At 35.7% G+C, this 19,506-nt stretch overlaps 3 protein-coding genes across 5 annotated transcripts; all 3 read right to left on the bottom strand.

Moving 5' to 3' along the window:
* Window positions 1–410: 410 nt before the first annotated feature.
* On the bottom strand, window positions 411–1,770 carry LOC110808854 (uncharacterized). Its single transcript, XM_022034466.2, has 2 exons — window positions 678–1,770; window positions 411–569 (listed from the first exon to the last, which is right to left on the bottom strand). The coding sequence occupies exons 1-2, from the start codon at window positions 1,554–1,556 to the stop codon at window positions 501–503; spliced, it is 948 nt and encodes a 315-aa protein (XP_021890158.1). The 5' UTR covers window positions 1,557–1,770; the 3' UTR covers window positions 411–500.
* An 11,008-nt stretch (window positions 1,771–12,778) lies between these two features.
* Window positions 12,779–13,445, bottom strand: RALFL17 (RALF-like 17). The gene has a single exon (XM_088214658.1). It carries the CDS (start codon window positions 13,232–13,234, stop codon window positions 12,998–13,000), a length of 237 nt encoding a protein of 78 aa, XP_088070784.1. The 5' UTR covers window positions 13,235–13,445; the 3' UTR covers window positions 12,779–12,997.
* A 720-nt stretch (window positions 13,446–14,165) lies between these two features.
* LPXB (lipid-A-disaccharide synthase B) lies at window positions 14,166–18,471 on the bottom strand. 3 transcript variants are annotated; one of them, XM_088215648.1, is made up of 9 exons: window positions 18,314–18,471; window positions 17,934–18,163; window positions 17,314–17,413; window positions 17,100–17,205; window positions 16,768–16,991; window positions 16,394–16,472; window positions 15,672–15,910; window positions 14,726–14,952; window positions 14,166–14,560 (listed from the first exon to the last, which is right to left on the bottom strand). In XM_088215648.1, exons 1-9 carry the CDS (start codon window positions 18,380–18,382, stop codon window positions 14,374–14,376), a joined length of 1,461 nt encoding a protein of 486 aa, XP_088071774.1. In that variant the 5' UTR covers window positions 18,383–18,471; the 3' UTR covers window positions 14,166–14,373. The 3 variants fall into 3 exon arrangements, with proteins under 3 accessions (XP_088071774.1, XP_088071776.1, XP_088071775.1); XM_088215650.1 differs by having other exon boundaries at window positions 17,934–18,153; window positions 18,314–18,460; XM_088215649.1 differs by having other exon boundaries at window positions 17,934–18,195; window positions 18,314–18,458.
* Window positions 18,472–19,506: the final 1,035 nt, after the last annotated feature.

Genomic DNA, 19,506 nt, shown 5'->3' with positions numbered 1-19,506 from the left:
TTTTGTTGGGATTAGGAAATGAGTTATTTTTTTGGCATGTATATAACCTACCTCCACATGTGAGTTAAAATTCATAATATCAGCATAATTTTGAGGAATAATAAATGTATAAAAAATTTTATAAGATTTTTACATGTATAAACTAATTCCCCGTAAAAAATAACATTATACATTATAATTGTTTATGAATTTTTGTATTAAGTATGCTTTTAATTTACGGCTTAAACAGTCTTATTTGAATTTTTTTGGTATTTCTTTTTAACAATTTATTACATATAATTTTATTTTACGTTATAAATATATAAAATAAATTAAAACTAATAGAAATAAAAAAAATCATAATTATATATAAAAAAAAAAAACATGATGATTAAATTGTTAAAATAAAAATACAAATAAAAGTACTTGGAATTAAAATTAACTACACCAATAAAACAATAAATTTATTGCAATTTTCTCATTCTACCAGCTTAATTATGGCGAAGAACAGGACACGGGAATCACCTTCTTCTTCTCTTGGAAGATCTAGCGGGTGTTTCAGAATCCAAACACCAACACGGAAATAAATGCTGCAAAAAAAACAAAAACAAAAGTGCTTAGATTAGTTGGCAACCGAATCAAAAACCACCCTTTTAGTAAGAAAATTAAAGATCGAAATAGAAACCAAAGTATCATACATGTCGTATATCCTGCATAGTCCTTGTTCTCTTCTTGGGCCTTGAACATAGCTTCTTCTTCCCTTTCCACGCAAACATATCATCTGCAATCTCTTGTTTGGAAAGCGAAATCGACGAACCCCTGTTCTGCTCATTCTTCTCTGTTGATTTCGACCTCCCTGAAAGAACAGTCGTTCTTCTTGCCCGAGTCGAAGGAACCCGAAGGGCTACCGATACAGTCGAACGGAGTTTCCCTAGCTCCCATGATGGCATATGGAATTCCAGTGTTCCCCCATCGACAGCATCGGGTTTCTCCTTCTCTTCCGGCGATTCTCTTATTTCCAGATTCCTGATTACTGTCACCGATTGATCAGCTTCATGGACAATAAAAGAAACAGAGGTTTGATTCGCTGTAGAGGTCGTAGCATCGCCGGGGTTCATATTTCTGCTGCTCGAGCCATTTTTAATCGTAATCTTCAATCCAACTTTAGGTGTCGCCGGGGAATTTCTGATCACTCTGTGGCCGTTGGAGGTCTCGACAGGGACGTCACGGTCAGGGTCGTTTGTGGGAGTGATCCTCACTTCAAGCTCGAACGATGCCGTTTCCTCCTCCGAAGCCACCACCACCAAATTCACATTCTTGTCAGGCTCCAAGATCATTCTCTCCCCGTTAGGTGACGGCAGCATCTCCTCCGAAGTCTCACCACCCGAGTCCTCCTGTGAATCGCCGGCAGTTAAACCAGAAGTTGCAGAAACTCCAGCATCAGAGTCGTTGGTTTCTTTATCGGAGTTCGGAGAGGGGTTAGAGTGAAGAGTGAGGAAGAAGGTTTCGGAGTCAGGAGGAACAGTGAAGGGGGGAAACGAACCAGAATCAGTATTCAATGAAAGAGATTCCTCCATTGTAGTCGACTGTTTACTTCTCTGTGGATTGTAGTTGAGAGAGAAAGCAAGAGGAAGAAAGCCTTAATGACGGTTGATTAGTTAGGGTTGTTAATTTAAGGGAATGTGAAATGAGGGAAGAAATTAAGAAGATTTAGGATTTTCGAGTTCAATTTCAACGCTGCTTTTCAAAGGGAATTTGACATGAACTAGGAAATCTATTCTATTCAGGTAATTATCACTGAATGCCTTTTTCTTTTTCCCTTTTTTAATACCGAGTATACTGTCCGGATATAACTAAATCTTAATATCCACTAATTTGTTTTAACCTATTTTATATAAGTCCAATAAAATTTGGTAATTAAGTAGATATTAAGTAAATTTGAACGAATCTAATAATTTTTTTGTCCCAGTTTATCCCCGTTGTTTATATAATTAATATAATAAAATTTGATAATTAAGTAGATATTAAGTAAATTTGAACGAATCTAATAATTTTTCTCTCCCAACTTATCCCGTTGTTTATATAATTAAATATTGTATTTAAATATATTTTTTATTTAGTATTTAATATTTATTAACTGAAATTATTTAAATATTTTATATATTTTTAAAAAATTAAAAAAAAAATGTGGGTAAAGACGAAAGTTTTACATAGTAACAGGTGAGCAATAAATTTTTTTTTACCCTATTTAGGAACGAAACAGGTATAAATTAATGTTGTTATTAACAAGTCAATTATACATATTACTTTGTGCCTTTCATTAACACTTTTTTTTAAAAAAATATATATATATGTAACGACCTCGAAAATTTTAAAAGAAATAAATTATAAATTAAGTGTGAAAATGAAATAAATAATTAACGTTTACATTCCTTACACAATAATTTAAAGTACCAAATATACGAGAGTGACTCTTTTGAGAGAAATACGAGAAATTAAAAAAATAATGAGAAAATAAATAAAATTAGCATCCTACTCGCAACCTTCTTGTAGATCGGACTCTGGATCATAATCTTTTTTTATCTGAAATGGTTAATAAAGGAATGAACTACATTAGCCTAATAAAAATATCACGCTATTTACCTACACAGAAATAAAAGTTGGTAGAAATAATAAAAACAACTCATGGAGCTCTTAATTTTACAAAATCGTTTGTCATATATGAAATCATTTACTATCTACTTATCGTAATGAGATTTACAAAACAACTTATAGAAACAATAATATAACACATCTCATGATTTCATATGCAATTGGTTGGAATAACAATTTTTTCTTTTATCAGCCTACTGGTATCCATGGGGGTTCATAGGGATATGTTCCTATAATGTGTGAACCATTTTCTTTAATATTTTCAATTAATAGGCCGTTCCCATACCCCGTCCGGTATGAGCGCTAAATTACCATGCATCGATACCTCGTTCAGTATGAGGCAACGTTCACAGTAGGGTTCCTTATATACCCGATCCGTCAACCATTTCTCAAGATATTCAGTAAAGATGTCGTTTCATCCATTCACTTAATCATATAATTTCTCGTTTACCTTTACTCTCCAGTTTCTAATTCAACCATAATCACATAAAATAAACAAAACATGCATCAGGGAATATAATCACATCCCAGTTTCTAAATTCAACTGTAGTCACATAAGACAACAATACATGCATTCAAAACTATAAAATCGATTAACAGATATTATCATGCATTCAAACTGTAAAATAATTCAACAGAAATAAATAGTGAATAATTTCCGGTTCTAGCTCCATTAATAACCCGTAATTAATTATGGATATTTTTTAAATTGCATAAAACACCGTATTTTTGTTAATTTGACTTCAATTTTATAACAAAGAATAGGGTGAGGGATTCTTACCCAAATCGATGTTCAAAATGCTAAACTTGTTGACTGCGCCTACCGGCAGTCCTCGGGTTCCCTGAAATTTTCTTCGGAGATTAAAAACGTGTTACAAGTATCTACAAATATCCCAAAAAATCCAAACTCAGTGTCAAGACCCCTTTTTGGCCAGTTCTAAAATTCCGGCACGGCAGCTCCACCGTGCTTCGTGCTCCGACGCCACTATCTGCGGGCGGCAATTTGTCTCGGATCAGCTATTTTTGGCCAAATTCGGCCGGTTTTACATCAATCTCTGCGAGAAAACACGTTAAGGGGTCTCGGTTGGCAAAAAAAAAATGAAAAATCGAAACTCACCAGCGGCGAGGTTCTCCGGTGCGGCGACTCTGCCGGCTCACATTTGCGGTTGGGTGTTTTACTTCAGTCAGCCTGTAGAGAAGGAAACGGTGATCACAATGGTGGAATAATTATGCAGAATAAGAATTAAAAAAGGCATCATTAGAGGCAGTGTCTGTAATTTCCCGTGACACTGCCACCGGATTTTGCCTGCGATTTCTTGCTAATCCACCAGCCTTTTTGCTCTGATTTAGCCATAGGGGTGTTTAAAATTGAATTCTGAGTAAAGACGAAAATTTTTACCTCTTTTGGCGATCAGAAGTGGCTCCGGCGCTGTGGCGGGTGGCAACGGTTTCGCTTTCTGGTAGCTGGGTCTTTTTCTCCAGCGAGGGTGTTTGGCGGCTAGGGTTAGGATTTGGTTCGAAAATCTAGGTCGTCTATCGCGTTTGATCTAGATCATCCGATCGCGATTAAATAGGAAGTAGATCTAGACCGTTGAACGTGTTTAAATATGATCGTCTGATCGCGTCTGGGAAGGGGACGCATTCGGGCCATCCGTGCGCGCGAGAGAGGATTTGGACCGTCTAATCGCGGACATGCAGATCACCTGCGTGACCTCCCGTGTGGCACCACGTCAACATCAATTTTCACGCGATGTGTTCTAGTTTGTCGGGCTGCTGACTGGAGATCCTACGTGATACGACTTTTTTAAATTACGTTTCGACTCTTGATTTTTTATTTTTTTTCAAAAATACACTCAAAACCTAAATTTTCACCTTTTTTTTCCAAAATTATTTTCAATTTCCTCATTCATCTATTTTTCTTCATTTTTACATTAATTTAAAATTCAAAAATATAAAAAATTATATTTATAAATTAATTTTAAATGCATCAAAATTAATTGGGCATTACAACTCTCCCCCATTAAAAGAAATTTGATTTTTCAAATTTGTCTCTCTCTCGCTCAACCAAACAGTTGGAGGTATTGGACTCTGAAGTCTGATCCTAACTCCCATGTGGCTTCTCTCGGTGTGTGATTCTGTCATAGAACCTTAACAAAGGAAATTTTTTAGTTGCGAAGTAATCTGCTCTTTCGGTCCACAATACCTACCGATACTTCCTTGTAGTACAGATCTTATTGGAGTGAAATAGACTCGTGGGCCAAGACGTGAGAGAGGTCCGAGTTGTACTTGTGTAACATAGACACATGAAACACATTATGGACCTTGAAAGTTCTGGAGACAATGTCAGTCTATAGGCGACGGTACCAATTTTGTCTAAAATTTAAAATGACCCAATAAATCTTGGATTCAGCTTCTCCCTCTTGCCAAACCTATGGATTCTCTTGAAATGGGTGACTTTAAGGAACACCCGATCGCTTTTCTCAAATTCTAAATCTTTCCTCCGAGTGTCCGCATAACTCTTATGCCTGCTCTGAGCCGTCTAAATGTTCTTCCTGATCTTAACTATTTTGGTTGTAATCTCCTCTGCGAGATCTGGGTCGAACAGTTTTCTATCATCCACTTCTTTCCAATATATCGGCGATCTGCATGGGCGGCTATACAACGCCTCGTACGGAGCCATGCAAATACTTACTTAGTAGTTGTTGTTATAGACGAACTCTATCAGGGGTAGATGGCCATCCCAATGGCCTCCGAAGTCAAGAACACAAGCTTGAAACATATCCTTGAGTGTGCGAATCGTCCTTACTAACTGTTCATCAGTCTGAGGGTGGAATGCAGTACTAAGAGACAGTTTCATTCTCATGACTTGCTAAAATTTAGACCAGAACTAAGAAGTGAACCGAGGGTCTCTATCGGACACTACTATCACTGGCACTCCATGTAATCTGACTATCTCCCGGATATACATTTTTGCTAACTTGTCCAAGGAGTCGGTCATCCTGATGGCTAAGAAGTGGGAAGACTTTGTAAGTCGGTCAACAATTACCCAGATGATATTATGTCCTGAGAGTGCCCTAGGCAATCATGTCACGAAATCTATGGTGCTATGTTCGCACTTTTACTCCAAAATTAGTAATGGCTGAATTATCTCACATGAGCATTGATACTCTGCCTTGACCTGTTGACATACCAAACACTTAGAAACAAAGTCAGCCACATCTCTTTTCATCTTGTTTTACCAAAATTGGGGTCGCATACTTTGATGTATCTTGGTGCTTCCGAGATGCATGACAAACATTGAGCTATGAGCCTCTATCATGATATCCATTTTCAACTCCCTATCACCTGAAACACACACCCTATCTTGAAATCTAAGCAATCTATCGGTAAAGACTCGAAAGTTTGAATAAACTCTATGTTCTGCATCTTTCTTGAGGGTTGCTAAGGTGGAATTGGCGGACTGAGCTTCTTTTATTCTTTGGATCAACTCAGGTTGAACAGTCAGGTGGGCCAAACATGTGACTCTCTTCAGGTCCTAAAGTCATACCTGTTGTGCGGTCTCTATTGCCCTGCATTCTGAAACCATCAAGTGGGCTAATATACCTGCACTTTTTCTGTTGAGTACGTCGACTACCACGTTGCCCTTACCCAGGTGATATAAGATGTTGCAATCATAGTCCTTGAGGAGTTCTATCCACATTCTCTTATGCATGTTGAGATCCTTTTGAGTGAATATGTGTTTTAAGCTTTTATGATCGGTATAGATATGAAAGATCTCCCCATACAAGTAATGGTGCCAAATTTTCAATACATGGATAATTGCGGCAAGTTTTAAGTCATGAATGTGATAGTTTTTCTCATGACTCTTCAATTACTTAGACTCATAGGCTATGACTTTCCCATGCTGCATCAAAATACAACACAACCCTAGGTTGGAGGCATCACTATAAATTATATATCTACCCGATCCGCTCGGCAAGGCTAACGCAAGTGCGGTAGTCAACTGTTTTTTTAATTTTAAAAATTTTATTTCACAATCCTTGTTCTACTCAAACTTGATGTTCTTTTTTATGAGCCGAGTCAAAAGAGCAGCCAGGCTAGAAAATCCTTCCATAAACCTGCAGTAATAACCTGCCATCCCCAAAAAGTTACGGATCTCCTTAACCGATGTCAATTTTTCCAAGCCAAGCATTGCTTCAACTTTTTCAGGGTTCATGACACTCCATCTTTTGATATGATGTGCCATAAGAAGGTAATCTACTTAAGGCATGACCCACACTTACTCAACTTTGCATACAACTTCTTCTCTATAAGAACCTGCAAAACTTGAGTCAGATGGTGAGCGTGTTCCTCTCTATTTTTTGAATAAACCAAGATATTATCGATGAACATAATGACAAACTAATTCAGAAATTGTCTAAAAACCCTGTTCATTAAGTTCATGAAGATGGCTGGAGCGTTGGTTTGTCCAAATGGCATGATTAAGAACTCATAATATCCGAACCTACTTCGTAAGGCTGTTTTGGGAATGTCTTCTGCCCTGATCTTTACCTGATGGTAACCTAAACGTAGGTCTATCTTGGAGAAGACCTAGGCACCTTACAACTGATCAAAAATGTCAACGATCCTGGGTAAAGGGTACTTATTCTTGATCGTGACCCTGTTCAGGCCTTTGTAGTCAATACATAACCTTAACGTCTTATTTTCTTTTCTTGCAAATGTGACTCCAGTACCCCAAGAGAACACACTATGTCGGATAAATCCATTGTCCTACAATTCAGTTATCTATTTCCTCAGTTCTTCCATCTCAACATGACTCATGCGGTTAGGAGCAACCAAATTAGGCTAGGTACTTGGCTGAAGGTCTATGGTGAATTTGACTTCTCTATCCATTGGCAGTTTAGGTAGTTTATCCGGGAACATATCTGAAAAGTCTCGAACTACTGAAATCTCTTGAATGTAATTTCTTTATTGGGTTTGCCTAGTTAGAGAAAATAGTCGGATTAAAATACTTGATAATAAGAGAATTTACTATGAGGGAAACAAATGTTAAAGAATTTTATTAATTTGTAAATGACTCCTCATTAGGAGGGTTGAATATAACATTCTTGCGAAAATAATCTACGGTGGTGTGATACGCCACTAGCCAGTTCAGTCCTAAAATTACATCAAAGTCGCTCGTGTCAATTTCTATTAGGTCCACACTCAATTTTTTATCTGCTATATCTATGACACAGACTTTGTATACAACCTCCCCTAGTAGTGCCCTACTCTCAAGAGTAGACACAAACAACATAAAATCAAAATTTTCAAGTAATACATTTAATTTTGATGCAAAAATATGTGAAACAAATGAATGTGATGCACCAGTATCAATCAAAACATGAGCAAGATGGTTACAGATAGTATACATACCATATACCACGTCTGGGTCAGCTTCTATATTCTACTGAGTGAGGTTGTAAGCCCTGCCCTAAATAGGAGGTCTGGCCTGGTTTTGGTTCCTCGGGCACTCCCTTGTATAATGTTGGGTGCTACCATATATGCGACAGTTATTGTTAAGGCCATAGTAGGGTCGGTCCCCATGATCCTTGTCACAATGCTGACAGGTCCTACCGCGTCCTGTCGCGGGAATCTGAGGGAGAGCCTGAGTCATCAGCCTAGGTCTCTTGTTCTGTTGAACAGGTGCAGTAGGTGCTAGTTTGCGAAGTGAAGCTGAGGGCCTGAGGTTCCCTACTACTTGAGAAAAAATGCAAAGGTTCCTCTCCACCGACTGTGCCTTGGCCAGAACAGCTGAGTAAATACTGAGCTCGAACACATATAACTGTTGTCTAATCTCAAGACAGAGACCCCACTCGAACTTTCTTGCATTCCTTCCTTCATTCATCATGCTCTTAGGGAAATACTAGCCCAACTCTAAGAACTTTCGAGTATATTCTGATACAGTCATGTCCCCTTGGACCAAGTGTGCAAACTCCATCTCCTTCAGATGTCAGAGATGCTCTGGAAGGTACTTTACATGAAAGGCTGTCAAGAACTATTTCCAAGTGACTGAAAAAGGCAGGGTGGCCTGCTTGAGTTGCCACCAGCGGCCTGCCTCTCTACCAGTATGTAGGTAAAAAGAATAACTCTCTATTTGGGAATCATTCCAAGAGTCGTGAAGGCCTTCTCTATCTCAACTAATCGGTACTCGACCTCTTCAAAGGAGAATCCCCCTGCAAAAATAGATGAGTTTAGTCTTTGATACCTCTCAATGTAGCTTGGGTCCATCATGGGAGGAGCTGGGTCCCGTGGAAGAGGGACTGGACTGTGCTAAGGATGGACTGGATGATCCTGTAGTGGTACTGAATGATACGGTGGAGGCATTGGATTGTACTGTGGTGGTGCTGGGTGATGCGATTGAGGCATTGGGCCATACTGTGGTAGTGTCAGGTGGTATTGTGGCTGGGGCACTGGATCATATTGTGGTGGTGCCGGGTGGTACTGTGGAGGAGTAGGGTCGTACTAGGGTGGCTCGAGATCCTCTCACTGCAGGGATGGCTCAACCTGTGGCAGCGGGGGAGGGTCAAGTATCTTTCTCCCTTCCTCCCAGGCTTACTGGGCAGCAATGAGTCTCTCTAGCATCTCAAATAACCGGTCAACATCCTCTCATAGCGAACCCTTCTGGGCTGCTCAGTTTAGCGGGAGCCTTCCTTTCCTCATCTATCTATACCTGCATTTCATAATGAACGATTGAGTGATACTTCATTATTTTTTGTGCTTCCTACGGATTATTTTTGTAAGGAATGGTTCCGAGGAACGCGGCTCTGATACCAACTGTAAAGATCCCGAAAATTTCAAATGAAATGAATTATAAATTAAGTGCGGAAATAAAATAAATAGTTAGGGTTTACATTCCTTACACAATAACTTAAAGTACCAAGTAGGGCTACGTGAGTGATCCTTTTGAGAGAAATACGAGAAATTAAAGAAACAACCATAAAATAAATAAAATTGGTATTTTACTCACAACTCTTTTCTGGATCAGACTTTGGATCTTAGTTCTCTTGATCTGAAATGATTAATAAAGGAATGAGTTATATTAGCCCAGTAAGAATATCACGCTATTCACCGACGTAGAAATGAAGGTTGGCACAAATAATAAAAAAACTAATGGAGCTCTTAATTTAGCAAAATCGTTTCTCATATATGAAATCATTTATCGTCTACTTACCGTAATGAGATTTACAAAATAATTGATAGAGACAATAATATAATACATCACATGATTTCATATGCAATTAGTTGGAATAACAATTTTCTCTTTTATTAGTCTATTAGTATTCATGGGGGTTCATAGGGATGTCCCCACAATGCGTGAACAATTTTTTTTAACATTTCCAATTAACATGCCGTCCCCATACCCCGTCTGGTATAAGCACCAAATTACTAAACTTCAATACCCCGTCTGTTATGAAGGTGAAACGGACCGTCTCCATACCCCGTCCGGTATGAGCGCCAAATTACCAATCTCGATACCTCGTCCGGTATGAGACAACGTTCACAGTAGGGTTTTTTATATATCCGATCTGTCTACCATCTCCCAGGATATCCAGTAAGACTGTCGTTTCATCCATTCACTTAATCACATAATTTTTCATTTACTTATACTCTCAAGTTTTACAATTCAACCGTAATTACATAAAACATACATCAGAGAATATAATCACATCTCAGTTTCCAAATTCAACTATAGTCACATAAGGCAGCAATACATGCATTCAAAGTCATAAAATCGATCAATAGATATTATCACGCATTCAAACTGTAAAATAATTTAACAGAAATCAACAGTGAATAATTTCTTGTTCTAGCTCCATTAGTAACCCGTAATTAATTATAGATATTTTCTAAATTGCACAAAACATCGTATTTTTGTTAATTTAACTTCAATTCCATAATAGAGAATAGAGTGAGAGATTCTTACCCAAATTGATACATGAAATGCTAAACTTATTGACTGCGCCTACTAACGGTTCCTGAGTTCCTTGAATTTTTTTTCGGGGATTAAAAACGTATTATAAGTAGCTACAAATATCCTAAAAAATCTAAAATCAGTATGGGGGCCTCTTTTTGGCCAATTCTGAAATTCCGACACAGCGGCTCCACTGTGCTTCGACGACAGTACCGTCACCCGCGGCGGCGATTTGCCTCGAGTCAGCTATTTTCGATCGGTTTTGCATCAATCCCTATGAGAAAATACGTTAAGGGGCCTCGATTGGCTGGAAAAAAATAAAAAATCGAAGCTCACAGCGGCAGGGTTCTCCGGTGCGGTGGCTTCGCCAGCTCACCTTTGGAGTTGGGTGTTTTGCTTCGGTCAACCTGTAGAGAAGGAAACAGTAATTACAATGGTGGAAGAATTATACAAAACGGAAATCGGAAAGGGCCTCATCAAAGATAGTTTTTGTTATTTCCTGCGATGGCGTTGCCGGACTTTTCCCGTGGTTTTCAGCCAATCTGCCAATATTTTTGCTCTAATTTGGCCATGAGAGTGTTTAAAATTGAATTCCGAATAAAGGGAGAAATTTTTACCTCTTTTGGCGGTCGGAAGTGGCTCCAGCGCGACAGTGGGTGGCGGCGGCTTCCCTTCCCAGATGCTGGGCCTTCTTTTCCGGCGAGGGTGTCTGGCGGCTAGGGTTAGGGTTTGGTGTGAAGATGGTTATTTATATCTATCCTCTTTTAATTTGGTTCGTCCATCGCGTTTGATCTAAACGGTCCGATCGCGATTAAATAGGAAATAGATATGGATCGTTGATCGCGTTTAAATTTGATCATCTAATCGCGTCTGGGGAGGGGACGCATCCAGGCCGTTCGTGCGCACAGGAGCGAATTTGGGCCGTCCGATCGCGAGCACGCAGATCGCCCGCGTTGCCTCCCGTGTGGCACCGCATCAGCGTCCGTTGTCACGCGATGCATTCTGGTTCGTCGGGGCTACTGACTAGGCATCCTATGTGGCACAACTTTTCTAAATTACATTTTGACCTCTGGTTTCTAATTTTTTTTTCAAAAATATTCCAAAAACCCAAAGTTTCACCTATTTTTTCTAAAATTATTGTCAATTTCCTCATTCACCTATTTTTCATTATTTTTACATTAATTTAAAATTTAAAAATATAAAAAATTATATTTATAAATTAATTTGAAATAGATTAAAATTAATTGGGCATTACAGTATAAATTTATAAACATTAAACAGCTTACTAAGTAGGTTTTTAGCTGGTGATTAATTTTCATCTATTGTTTTTTCTTAAGAATTGCAACCGTTTGTTCTTAGATTGAAGCTTCAATTTGGATTAATAATTTGATGAAGATATTTAATGTGGTTTTTTTCTCTCTCTTATATACTTTAAAGAAAAATAATTTAACAGTAATTTTATCAAACTTAGAATTTTCAAGATTTTTCCTAAAAAAAACTTGAACTATCAAATTTTTAATTAAATTTCAATTTTAAAACACTCTTTTTATACAGTAATTTTATTGAGGATTCGATAAACAACACACAGTATAAGTTAATTGGATCGATTGTGTTGTTATATTTATTTTTTAATATTTAAATAGACAAATATTTATTTTTATTTACAAAATGCATTTTTAGAATTAAAAATAAATACTGTATAACAATTTTTATGACTAAAAAACATAGAGTAATTGAATTTAATAGAATATGTCATAATAGTTAATTACTTAAGCTTTGACAAAGATATTTTAATTTAATTCAGTTTAATTAACTACTTAACTCACTAATTATCTTTTCCGTATTTAGTAATAAATGATGGTTTGATTCTAGGTCTAATCTTAGTATTTAAGGGAAGTTGTCTAGTTCATTTACTTAAATCTAACATTTAATTTCTATAGATTAAAAAAGACAAAAAACTTAGCAAGACAAACTGAAAATTTTATTTGGTTAAAAATATTAATTTTAAGTGCTTAACCAAAAATTTATTTGGAAAGTATTCAATTCGTTCTACATACTATCAGCTTTAATCTAAATACTTTCTGGAAAAATTCAGTATTCTAAGGCGTTTGTGTGTATGTACATGTGTATATGTGTGTGCGTGTGTGTGTATATATATATATATATTTGGGGTGATGTGCAAAGTAGTGTGCATCTCAGAAAATCAAACATTTAAGATATCTCCCATTAATAGATCAAACTCCTACACAAGAAAAGATTCAGAGAACAAAAACAACAAATTAATAACAATAAAAGAGCCTTATGAACCTGAGAAACAGCTGAATGAATCAAAGAAGATTTTCTAATAATTAATGATGGAACCAGCATGCAGCTTCCAAATAAGTCCTTCCCAGCATGATTCAAATATTAAAATCACCCATAAAGGGGAGCCTGGATCTTCATCTGGTTGATGATCTTGTAAGTATCATCAAAATCATTGTCGTCATCATCACCACCGCGATCGATGCAGCGCTGGTGATCATCTGGGTGGATGCCACCACAAGATTCATGGCCTGCAGCATGAATCTCGGCGTTGCTGACTCTGATAAAAAATGCAGAGACCACCAGTGTCAAGAAGCAGCAGACAACGAGTCCTCTGGATACGGCCATGGTTGGATCAATGATCAAGCTCTATATATATGTACTGTAACTATGTGTGTGTGTGTAGTGATGATCAGCTTATTTGGTGGTTTGAGAGCAGTTAAGGGAGGTTGGATAATGTTAATGGGAAAGGGTTTTGGAGCTTTTAAAGAGAGTAATTGGTGTTTATTTACTATAAAAAGAAAGCTTTGTGTTTGTGGCTGCAAGAAGAGATGTCAGTGAGTACGAGCTGGTCTTCAGGCAATTGCATTGTTGAAATGCAATTCAGCACCTTACCAATTAAACGTTTATTCTTGTCTTTTTTGGTCTCATTATAATTTTAAATATATATACACAATTGCAACAGTTTAGATTTATACGGTTTCAATCTTTTTCATTCCCCTTTTTTTTTTTTTTGTATCAACTCGTACTAATTGAATGTGTTCAGACTTCTAAACATAAAGTTTAACTCTAAATAGATTGAAATTAGAAAATTTATATATCACAATAGTATAAAAAAATTGACCAAAAAAAAAAATCCACAAATTAATGAATTGTTATAAAAATTATGGATATGTGAATTATAACAAGCTCATATCAAAAAAATAAAAAACCTACTATTTTTGTATATGGACAAATGATCTGGAAATAAATATGTGATTTCGAGTCTGTCATTTTTCTACTAAACAAGTTCAGATGATATTGTCAACATTTTTCCAAAAAACTTCCATTGATCGCATTCACATGTCAGTTTCGCAACTCGGCCTCATGATCAACTAAATGTCTCTGCATCTCGTGTGTGTGTGCAGAGTGCAAATAATATTGCCATTATGTGACGATCAATGCTTCAACTTTTCACCTGTTGTTAATCTCTTAAGATATAAGAACTTATTAAGAATTGATCAACAGATATGGATTTCAAAATTAAATAATATTACTAAAAGATCATTGGGGAAATCAGTTTCTAAATATTTTCAAATTGAATATTAAGCACCCAATCGAACGTTAGAAATGCGTAGACTATGGTCTATTCTCAATGTTGACTTAATTTAATTTACTATTTCAAAAGAAGAAATTACACAACATAGAGAATAAATAAGTCTACATCTTCATTCTCAATCCCAATAAACAAAAGCTCCAACTCCATAACCTTGTTTCCTACACATCTTTCATGGCTTCACATAGCTAAGCATGACAGAAGCTGCTACCGTACTCGGGGCATGGTTGACAAGCTCCAGATACATATTCCGCCCTGCCAAATTGTCTACTGTTCTTTCTGAAGGCCATAAAAGCCTTATAATCTTTTCAGCACTAACAACTTGCTCCTCTCTAGAGCCTTCATTGTGAACCAATTTCCTGCAAAATGTATCATATCTTTTGAGCTCTGATGCATCAAGGAAGATTTATGATTATGCACTTCCATTCACTAATTATGTACTTTCAAATTATTATTCTTAACAAAATAGTATAAAACATTGTTATGTTTCAACTAACAATGCTTGTATAGCAAAAAGATCTTACATCAGTAGTGCAGCCAGATTTGTAGGGTTGCATGCTTGAAATAGAGCTTCGGGAATGATAGCAGAATCTAAAAGAATATTAGGTAGAGATATGTATGATATTTTTGCTTTATAACGAATAAACCATTCAGTTAGAAAATGTGCCCGGTATGCGACAACACATGGCAACCGTGCAAGCTGTAGCTCAACAGCAACTGTTCCAGAAGTACATAATGCAGCCTGACTTGCCTGCAAGCATTCAATTTAAAAGAATTATGGACTATTCATCTTCTTCAAAACTCTGCTTACCAGTGAAGCAATTCTTTTCTCACAAAAAACTTTACAACCAATACAGAGAATAAAGCTACTAGCATATTTTAGTTGAGCTTAAATCCTAATTAAACATTTATGTGAAAGGAATCATTTATTCACTCGTCCCAGTACTACACTGGATTCATAAACATAACTTGCTAATTAAATCTGAAGCCTTGAACAGTATCCTTGCCTTTGCTAAAGATTTGCATGTAGAAATATAACCAACTCCAAGAAAAATTCTGACAACCAGATTCATTTGAGTCCTGCCTAAACTTATGCAGAGGGTGAGGCCAGACAAAAATTTCAAACTAACTTGATTTGATAATTCAGAATATCAGTTCCAATAGACAAGATACTTGTTTTAATTTGCATGAATGAATTTTCCAATGTACATTTACTAAATAACCCTCTCCACATATTCAACCTAATCTGAACTTGTTCTCCAAAGACTAAAGTTCACTTCGATGGCTTAGTTTTTCCTTTTTCTTTTCTTTTTTTTTGTTGCATCCCTTGAAAGAGTCTTAAATAAAGCTAAAAAAGATGTTATGGTCATTATCCAGGGTAAGTACACAACCAAGAGCAGCAACCTTTACTTTGATAAGAAGCATATCATGGTAAAATGACTATGCTGGAGAAAGTCCATAGAAACTTACACTAAATGCATCATACTTAAGGTTTTGCGATCCTCCTGGAATCAATATGAAAGGCACTGGCCACTCATGAAGGGCTTTACTGATGTAGCTCTGCACATGTAGATTGGATGCCACATGGATTACTGTTACCAATGCAGAAAAGGAATCTTTCAAGTGCTCCATAGTGCTTGCAAAGATGGGAAGCATTCGGGTGACTTCTTGTAACCTGCTTCCAGGTAGTACCGAAATGACAGTGGCACCTTTTCAGTAGTAAAAATTGTAAAGTATGTCAGGAACTGAGGTATTATGAAAATGAAAACTAACATCTCAAGAAAATAAAAACTATTATCAGTAATTTCTCTTTCGAGGGTGAAAATTCAATAATTTTGTCTTAGGCTTGAACCTCTTAAAAGTTTGAAGAAGGGAATTGCTCCTTACAGACAATGATTCAATAAAGGACAATACTTAGACTAGATGCAAGAAATATAAATGTCAAATGAGTAGTAGTTCACATATTTTAAGTATCATAGCCTCAAGGTCAACATAAGAACAATCGGGAAACATCTGATCTGAATTATTAATTATGAAATGGTTCACTGATTTACGATTGCAATCTAAGTCTTAAAGAAACCACCAGTAACTAAAGAGAGCAGCACAATAACAACACTCAAGAAGTAAAAAAGATGTTCAAATATTCATTAAAAAATAATACTACTGCACTAACAGGAGTTTGTCAGATGTACCTGAAGGAATTGAATATTTAGCTTGAAAGTCTTCGCCATTGCCTTCTATCTTCCATTTATGAGGTATATTTTGTTTTCTCTAAAGATAATATGCCATCATCAAGTTTGTGCTAAAGCAACAACATGAGAAACCAATTTGAAAGGAAGAATACTGAATAGCATAATTGAAGTAAATGTTTTTTAATAAACTTCAAAAGTAAATTTGATAAGGACGCACGTATGTGAATCTTATATAAAATACCCGTGCATATATTCACTATAACAACTATCTGGAATAAATATCGGATAGTTTGACGTTATTCAGTAACTTGAAAGTCAAGTAAAAGGACACCATCAAAATAGATGTACTGAATATTTAAATAGATAAGCCATACCAAGTTCCATTCTAATATTTCTTCAAGAATGGGATGCCCCACAAAGGTTGCACCCAGCCCATTTGACCGGCAAACCATTTCCTCATTTGGAAGTATGCAAAACACATGGTCTACAAATTTAGCTAAGCCTCTGAGTCTCGCTTCACCCCCTTTCCATGCCCAGAATGATGGTGCTACATAATGGAAGTGTGGAGGGCCATCCAACCGTTGCTGATTGTATCTAGCTGCAAAGCCAAAAAGCATTCCTCCATTTTCCTACAACATACTTATATTGCATAAGCAATACGCAAAACATAGAAGACCCTGATATTGAAGAGGAATATTAATATTACCCCTTAACTCCTTTAACAAGCGGAAACAGAAACCCTTGGAATCCACAGTCACAACCACATGAGGCTTAAACATAAAAGCAGCCTCTGTTGTTTCCTTCAACTTGAGCTGTCGTTCAAAGACTTTTGCCTCAGAAAACCAGACAAATAAAAAGACAAAGACTTACACCGTCTCTGGATGTGATTGTGTAGAATATTCGGATTCTCAGCTACTCACTCTAAATTTATACAGATGCGGCAAAAGCTCCCATATGCCCATCACGGCAATATCCTCCATAGGGAATAGGGATTTCAGTCCTTCATTCGACATCATGGACCTAAAATATATAGAGAACTAACAAATTTAACAAAACATAAATCATACATTCTGCAAAGATAGTTTTTCCTTAATAACAAAGTTTACAGATAAGCTAATGAAATTTTAAGTCTATGTTTTGGAATAAATTCAGAATTTTTTAGGATTCATTTGCACATTCAAAATTAGTTCAACCCAAAGATGATATAAGTTTTAGAATACAAAAATAAATAAAAATAAAACTGGCAAAAAATATGAAATTCCATGTACAATTAGAGCAATATATATGAAATCTAGAATGCATTTTTCCAATACAAAGTGAAATTATACATGAGTTTAATTTCAACTATTTAAAAAGGAATTTTCACCCTCTTCTGGTTTTACTAAATGTAGATTTTGTAAATGAGCTCCACAAAATTCTGTATCTGTTACCCCGACTATAGAACAAGAGTTGCAATCTTTACGCGAAGGAAATATAAGTTAATATCCACGGAATGAGACTGGTTCACAAGAAAGACGATTGAAAGGAAGCAATGCCTTACCCTCCTACACCTGAGAAACGGACAGGAAAAGGAGAGAGCTTCTTGAGAGATGCCATGAGACGAGAGCCAATGGTGTCGCCAGAGGCCTCGCCAGAAATAATGAAAACCCTTAGCTCCCCATCTTTAGCCGCCATTTCCACCACCGGTTTGCTCCAAACCGAGAAACATCTTCGAGTTATAATCGAAAAGCACATGCTCGTCATCCTCTTCAGTTGATTAGCTGAAAATTTCTTAAATTTTGACGAATAACACGACTGATTAGCTGGAGACATATAATTGAACTCATGAGAGATTACAGTGACAACTTGATCTATAGCTAAAGAAATTCAAATCCAAATGAGAATGCAAAAACACAAAACACGGAAACCCTAGCAACTTACCCTTTGATGTTCTCTTGCTCCGGTTTTTAATTTAAAAAAAAAACGAGGAAAATAGAAACCAGTTTCCATGGGCGGTAAGCGCAAACTAAGAAGTTCTTGTTCATCCCTTGGTCAATCTCACCTGCAGTGCTGTGCCATCAAGTGTTGGATATTATTTTTAAGAAATTTTCAGAACAAATTATTAAACTAATTTTTAAAAGCTTAATATTTATTAATTTTTAATTTTTAATCATAGTTAATTTTTATATTTTTTTATTTATTCTAAATGTTCAATTTTTTTTATGTTTTAACAAAAAAAAAATATAATAATTAAATTACCTTGGATGCTTAAAAAATAACTCAAACGAATAATTTTAATTAATTTATTATATAAATAAATGAATAAATTAATAATATTATTTAATTTATTTATTATTATTATTATTAATTTATTATTTTCATTAATTAGTTAAATTTGTTTTTTAATTATTTTTTAAAGTATTCAAACATAATATAATTATTTTAACTTTGTTCTTGTATAAATATAAGAAACTAAACATTTGAAATAAATTACAATGAAAAAATATTAGGAACCAAATTGTAATAATTACTAATTTTGTAAACTAAATTGATAATTTACCCAAACTTTCATTTATAATTAATTTTAAGTACAAAAATATATAGATATTTATGTAATAAACTGTTCAGTTATTTTTAATTCTTACCAACCAACCTACGTAGATGCAATAGATTCCTTATTGCATTAGAGTCAGGTGGTCGACTATATATTGCCTAACACTCGAGCCTAATCTAGATGATGCTTTAACTTGAAGGGATCACTATATTTTTATTATTGTTGAAAATATTTTTTTTGACCCTCAGAATTTAAGTTGGTATACGAAAAATTGTCAATTTAACTAGTAGTATAATATAATATAGAATTTGTCTTTAAATTCTAGAGTATTCACTTATCAAAAGAAATAGAAAAAAATACTAAATTTTTTTTACACCAATTAAGTTTCTCTTTTCCTATTTTATCATTGGGCAATCACGTATAACATGTAACATATCATCCCTGTTGGTGTGACCTTTGAGATATTGATTGTTACTAATAAGTTATCTTATTTATTTCAAAGTTAATGAAACATAAACAAACTACTAATATATTTGTTGATAGATATAAATATTTCATATAGTTTTCTAACAAGCATTAG

Source organism: Carica papaya, chromosome 3, assembly GCF_054855325.1.
Source record: "Carica papaya isolate Zhongbai chromosome 3, ASM5485532v1, whole genome shotgun sequence".
In the NCBI taxonomy this organism is placed as follows: Eukaryota; Viridiplantae; Streptophyta; class Magnoliopsida; order Brassicales; family Caricaceae; genus Carica; species Carica papaya.
This window is presented reverse-complemented; position numbering and strand designations above follow the sequence as displayed.

Excerpts from the sequence above, each read along its gene's own strand:
- LOC110808854 (XM_022034466.2), bottom strand. The coding sequence starts at position 1,556 with ATGGAGGAATCTCTTTCATTGAATACTGATTCTGGTTCGTTTCCCCCC. Across the intron at positions 570-677 it reads CTATGCAGGATATACGACAT|CATTTATTTCCGTGTTGGTG; the intron begins GTATGATACTTT and ends TTTTTTTTGCAG.
- RALFL17 (XM_088214658.1), bottom strand. The coding sequence starts at position 13,234 with ATGGCCGTATCCAGAGGACTCGTTGTCTGCTGCTTCTTGACACTGGTG.
- LPXB (XM_088215648.1), bottom strand. The coding sequence starts at position 18,382 with ATGGAAACTGGTTTCTATTTTCCTCGTTTTTTTTTTAAATTAAAAACC. Across the intron at positions 17,206-17,313 it reads CGCATCTGTATAAATTTAGA|CTCAAGTTGAAGGAAACAAC; the intron begins GTGAGTAGCTGA and ends TTTGAACGACAG. Across the intron at positions 14,953-15,671 it reads TTAAGTATGATGCATTTAGT|GCAAGTCAGGCTGCATTATG; the intron begins GTAAGTTTCTAT and ends GAATGCTTGCAG.